General features: G+C 37.0%; 1 protein-coding gene across 4 annotated transcripts in view; it reads right to left on the reverse strand.

Annotated features, from left to right (window-relative positions):
- Positions 1–3,550, reverse strand: part of LOC150080669 (mitochondrial import inner membrane translocase subunit TIM44) — a 198,339-nt gene extending 194,789 nt beyond the window's left edge. For 3 of the 4 annotated variants that reach the window (XR_016547431.1, XM_090381988.1, XM_090381990.1), the window contains exon 1: positions 3,478–3,550. Coding sequence is in view for 3 of the 4 variants with exons in the window: in XM_090381988.1 (XP_090238114.1) it covers positions 3,478–3,543 (66 nt within the window). In the remaining variant the exon portion in view is untranslated. Of the gene's footprint in view, positions 1–1,808; positions 1,866–3,477 lie in introns of those variants that run through there. The other variant, XM_090381989.1, reaches the window with a different exon arrangement.
- Positions 3,551–6,203: the final 2,653 nt, after the last annotated feature.

The raw sequence follows: 6,203 nt of genomic DNA on the forward strand, positions 1-6,203 counted from the left end.
CAGGTGGTCAGGATTTCTAGCAACTGGATTTTTGGACTTTTACTGTATATATATATATATATATTTTACAACTGTTGCGTAATATTATGTAGGCAGAAAATGAAGCTGGAAATTTAAATACAAGACAATTGGATTGTACCATATTCTTATCTTGAGAAAAAAAAAGGTGTAGATAAAGGATAAGATTTTATAGTGAAACATAGAATAAAAGGATTTCATTCCTACAAGAATAATTTCACTGATACAATCTGAGTGAACATTAGGATCAGGAGATTTAAAACAGTAACCCAACAAAGGGAAAGAGGAATAGAAATTGACTATTTAAAAAGTAACCATCACGAAGTTATAATCTGAAGTAACTATACAGCAACTAGCCCACATATTTCAAAGAGTTGTTGGTGAGAAAAACATCAAGTTTGGTTGCTTGGTTATAACTGTAATATTCTAGTATGCAAATGAACAGGTTATGTAAGGTCATTAGTAACTGCAAAAGCCTAACATCTCTGTCAGCTGGGTAAAACACAGTACAACTAAGAAAGAAAACTGAAGTCAACTGGAGTTGTGAACATTAAAATTGCCAACAAAAATTACTCCAATTAATTAGATTGGAGAAAGAAGTCTAAAAAAAAGATGCCAAAATATTTTGAGTGCCTTGTACAGTTGGGAGAAGAGTATATGCAACAGCTGTATTTGACATAATGGGTTAAAGAGATTTTATACTGGAGGAGATTCCAGATTAAGATGTCTCTGAAAAGAAATATCAAAGCAGACATATGAACAAGTACTACTTTTGAAATTTGAGGATTCACAGAATGAATAATTATGGCAATTGAGATGCATCATGATTGAGGCAAGTGAATTACATATTTCTGGAGATTTAGCTCTTTTTGCATATAGGTTTGTTCTACTAGTTTGACTAATCATGGTGCACTGGTGTGGGTAATATAAAAGTTGGAGGGGAGGCAAGTCACATAAAATAATAAAATTTTTGGATAGGGCAACATACTCTGCTCCTTCACATAACATGGCTTCGGCAGCGGCATCCCCCCTTCTTTACACACTACTCAGTCAGCTTTCAGTTTCAAGCTAACAGAGTAAACGCAACGACATTATATACTAGCAGATCTAGATACCTCATACACAGCTACTAATAGACTATATAGCAGCCAGGCTGCAAAATTAGAACTTTACACTCAAAATGCAAGGAATATTCAATCTCATCATAAAGACCATTATAAACTCTTCATCTGCTGAAGGCCAGACTGTACATTTATTACGTATGTTGTACAACTGCAAATAACCTGTTTTAAAAAGTTACATCAACGTGACTTTTTATCTTAAGTACTTTAACCATATTCCAAATTTCTAAACTCCCATTCCATCACCAATTGCTGTTTGAAATCCTCAATACAGCAAAAATAAGATTAGTTGGGAACTACCTGTGTGCATAATGTACAAGTATTTCCCAACTTTACAAGTTAATTCATTCATAGGGTGTGCTCGTAAAGTGAAAACTCGTAAAGCAGGAATTTATTTCCCATAGATGCAACATTAAAAACAGGGGTTACGCTCTCAACAATGAAATTTGACCATAGAAATGTTAAATAAAAGTCAACAAAACAATAGTTTAAGCTTAAACAATGATTTATTTACAGTAAACCTTCGATGGTCCCCGATATAATGGATTTCAGATTTAATGGACTGGACAAATAATAATACAGTAATATACATATTATTCTCGACCATATTATTTTTTTTGGTTATACAAAACTTCAGTGTTATTATTAATTAAAATGAATAATAATTACCTTCGAATTCAGGAAATTGTTTTTTATTCTTTGTGAAAACATATTCAAATAGCTGTTTTCCCAAATAATAGATAAGAGCAGGCGGTTACTTGCGAGCTGAATGTAACTGCAGGTCTATCGACTCACTTTGTTTTGATCTCAGTCTGCCTCAAGCTATCGTGCGGTCAGGTTGTATACAGTGTTTCTGTGAGTTCTGAATTGTGACTTTATTTATTAAATAATTTTGCAATCCTTACAATTTAAAATGGCATCAAGTGATAGAGACGTTAAAAGCATGTGAACTTAAATGTGGCACAGAAATTAAAGCTAATTGAGAAATTAGAACAAGGCATCTCAGTAGCACATGTTTGTGAAATTTACGGCATAAAAAAACAAACTGTTTTTGATATCCCTAAATCAAAGGCCAAATTGCAACATTTTATATTTACAATAGAATATTACATATTCTTTATTATAATTTAATAATGTTATATTGTATTAAAGCTATTTTTTTTTCACATTAAGAACAATAAAATATGCCCCCCCCCCTCACCAGGTTACATTCAATTTTCGCCACTAATGCCGGATTTTCGGCATTAATGGAAATCCCTATTAGTCTCCCCTATTAGTCCGTTAAATCAAGGGTTTACTGTATAGAAAAAATGAAAACATTGCCTTTAAAATATGTTAAAAATGTTAAAGAATGTTTATTCTTCATCATCATCAACTAAATGCACACTCACTGATGGTTCATTACTCGTTGTTGGCTCGGCACTCGTTGGGGAAACACAAGGAGTCTTCTTCAGAAATGCTTTGAGTCGTTTGTTTCCAAAACAGTCCTCTTTTCTTTATAAATTTAATGATAGCATGCATAAGCATTTTTTTAAATCTACAGAAACTTTTCTAATTAGCCCGAAATTTGAATCTTTTGACTCGAAAATCTCAATTTCTTTTTCTGTGTCAAAAAGCTTCATCAAGCCCCTTGGGAGTGAAGGAACGAACAGGAGTTTCAGCTGTTATATCTTCTTTCTCAGCTTCTTCACATTTTGCCATTTCGATGAGATCTTCATTTGTGAGCTTTCCATTGTGTACTTGAAGAAAATCACTGACGCGAGTTGTAGAAACTTCAAGCCGCAATTTTTTGCGGCTTGAAGTTTCTACATCTGTTTCATTTTGTACGATCTCTACTGGTTCTTGAAATCCTTCAACGTTATCAATAAACTGATCACAGTTTATTCCAAACACACTTCATGTTCTTCTCTGTAATTCTGTCATTTTGATTGCTTCCAAAAGGTAGTTGGACCTCGCTCCTGATCTCTACTACTGTGCATGCCTCTACAAACGCATGCACAGTAGTACTGTATTGTATAGCTACGTGCTTGGTTTGAAATGCCGTATTTATAAATTTGTAGCATTTGTTTATTACAATTAATGTTCACATTTTAGATTTTGTTGATACTTTGAAAAAAAAAAAAAAAAAAATACTAATAATAGGGCGAAAACTCGTAAAGCGCGAACTGCCTGTATATTGTTTTAAATCGCGGCGTAACCAACTTGACGCAATACCTCGACATAATATAAATTATGACGAAACAACAAAATTACTAAAATTATTCATTATTTCATTGTCTATATAGCCACATAACTCCTGTAGCTTCATAATTCATTCCATAATTACAACAATACTTACCTGTAAAGGATGTAATTTTGTACGATAGAGAAAATTTATACATATTTGACTAGCAATCGATGCCATTTTTGACATAGAGAGACATCTATAATAATTCTTCCTCTATTCAACATATTGAATGGAATAAAGACAAATTTATTTGGTTACTGTATTTATTTGGTATTATGAAAAAAATTGCTGTCCATTAAATACAGTACGTATATCAAATTTCATACCAGACGGATTAAAGGGTGTTGTTATAAAATTTTAGGCTCCTTAGCAGCTTGGTCCATATTTTGCTGTATGTATTATGTCTATATGGGCTTGGCACACCTAGGGTACTGAGCTGGATATCATCATTTTTCTCTTTCTCGGTGATTCCTTTCTACTTCTGACTCTCTCTCTCTCTCTCTTGGGGTTACTCGGGGAATTTTCTTTGGCTGGTGCAGCATAAGCATCAGGCTTCCCTGCACCATATGGCTAATACTGTAATAATAATAATAATAATAATAATAATAATAATAATAATAATAAATTGTATGTGTTTTGTGGTCGATTTGCCTGTCTGGTGGAGAAAAAACCGGAATTTCCGGTAGAATATGCCGTGCAAATGTATGCTGGAAGCGACTAACTCAGCCACAGTGCGAAAAATACCATAAAATTATATATACATAAAAGACAAATAAAAATTGTACATATAAAAGGCCAATAATTTAATTTGACCAATAAAAATATTGGTCAAACATTTAAAAATTTTTAAGGTTAAGGTTACAGTCCGAACGAGCATCATTGGTTTATTTTCTCCCCCAAAACGGACGTGTTTTTTATTTACTGAATGGCGTGTACGTGTGACGACACCTTACCATTGAGTAAAGTGATGAATAAACGGCAAACGCTTTTTACCTTACTAAACGTCGTATATTAATGAATAAACAGCAACCGCCTTTTATCTTATTATAGAGCATAACGTCCCTGAATTTCGACAGATACAATAGCCACAAACAGTGGCGTAGCTACCATGTAGGCAGGCAAGGCAATTGCCTCCGGGCCTTTTAGGGGACCGGCGTCTTTGGCTGTCTCCTCTTTTTGCAATTTTCATTAATTAAGTAGGGGACCGAACATATTTTTTGCCTCCGGGCCCGAAAAAGGGTAGCTACGCTACTGGCCACAAAGGTATGCAGAATGTAGCTATTGTCAGTAATGCTGTTGTTAAGGAAAAGGGAAATATATTATCATTATTCCTCTTTATATTATTTCTCCCAGATTGGGGGTTCCATCTCGTGATGGATATTGCTACCAAGAACACAGAGTGGTTGTTGTGTCTCGTGTTACTGTTGTCGATGAACTCTCTGACTATCTTACAGGTGTTCAGGATTGAGACTTTCTCTGAGTTCCTTGTAGGTGATCGCTGGGAGACCTATTGCTCATAGGCTTAAGTAGGGTCTTTGGCACAATATCGGTGGTGGACAAGATGATAGGGATGATCGTTTGTAGGCGTTCCCTTTTCTATATATATATCCACACTGAGTGATCACAGAATTATGACCAACCACCTACCTATTACTTCATAGGTCCTCCTTTTGCCCCCAGTACAGCAGCTATCCGACGTGGCATTGATTTAACAAGATGTTGGAAGAATTTGGGAGGTATGGCCAACCAAGCTGTGTGTAATGCAGTTAGCTATGAAGGTGACTGGTGTACCCAGACGCCTGATATGCCTTTCCAAAGTGTCCCACAAATGCTCTATGGGGTTGATATCGGTGGAGTTCAGAGTCCAATCGATATGCTGGAAGTCAGAACTATGTTCCTCAAACCATTCCTGCACAACAAGTGCCCGATAGCTCAGCGGATTATCATCTTGCAAGACACCATCTCCATTCGAGAAAAAGTGCAACATATCAGGGTGTACACAGTCAGCAAGCAGTTGACGATAGCGGAGACCACTGATAAATTTTTCCACATGCACCAGGGGTCCAAGTTCCTGCAGTGAAACATGCCCGACACCATACAACCGGCTCCACCGGCCTGCACTTTTGATACCATGCATGATGGATCAAGAGCCTCATGTTGTTGACGCCATATCCGTACACGACCATCCACAGTGTGGAGTAAATAATGTGACTTATCCGACCAGCACATCTTCTTCCAGTCTTCTAACGTCCAACTTGTCGAGTCTTTTACGCCGATAAACCTTGGTTAGGAGAGGATGCCATAGGGGTCGTCTGCTGGTATAGCCCATACGTGCTAACATGCGACGCATGGTCATGCCCGATATTGTTCGAGGTTGGCCAATGTTGGATTGGGTAGTCAACTCTTGAATAGTGCTGCGCCTCTTCGCCTGTACGAGTCGTCGGACCCGGCGCTCACCTCTAACTTCACCCTTTCGCTGACGTTTGCAGTTTTGCTGTCGAGTCGTTGTTTGACCATTTTGACGCCAGTCCTGGTACACTTTAACTACGGCTGCTCTCGAACATTCCACCAGTTCAGCCGTTTGGGAAATCGAGGCACCAGCTCGTCGAGCTCCTACAATCTGTCCTTTATCAAGGTCCGATAAATCCTTCCTTTTACCCATCAAGCTCGGAATTTTACTACCAACAAAACCACTGACACCTTAACTATGCTACGTAGGCCGACTAACTGGCACTGTCGTACCACACGTGGTCCACGGGTCGCATTCAGTTTTCATAGGAGTGGTCATAATTCAGTGATCACTCAGCGTATATATAGCTAATTTATACAGGGTGATT

Source organism: Mastigoproctus giganteus, chromosome 9, assembly GCF_048544385.1.
Source record: "Mastigoproctus giganteus isolate SK-2022 chromosome 9, ASM4854438v1, whole genome shotgun sequence".
Classification (NCBI taxonomy): domain Eukaryota; kingdom Metazoa; phylum Arthropoda; class Arachnida; order Uropygi; family Thelyphonidae; genus Mastigoproctus; species Mastigoproctus giganteus.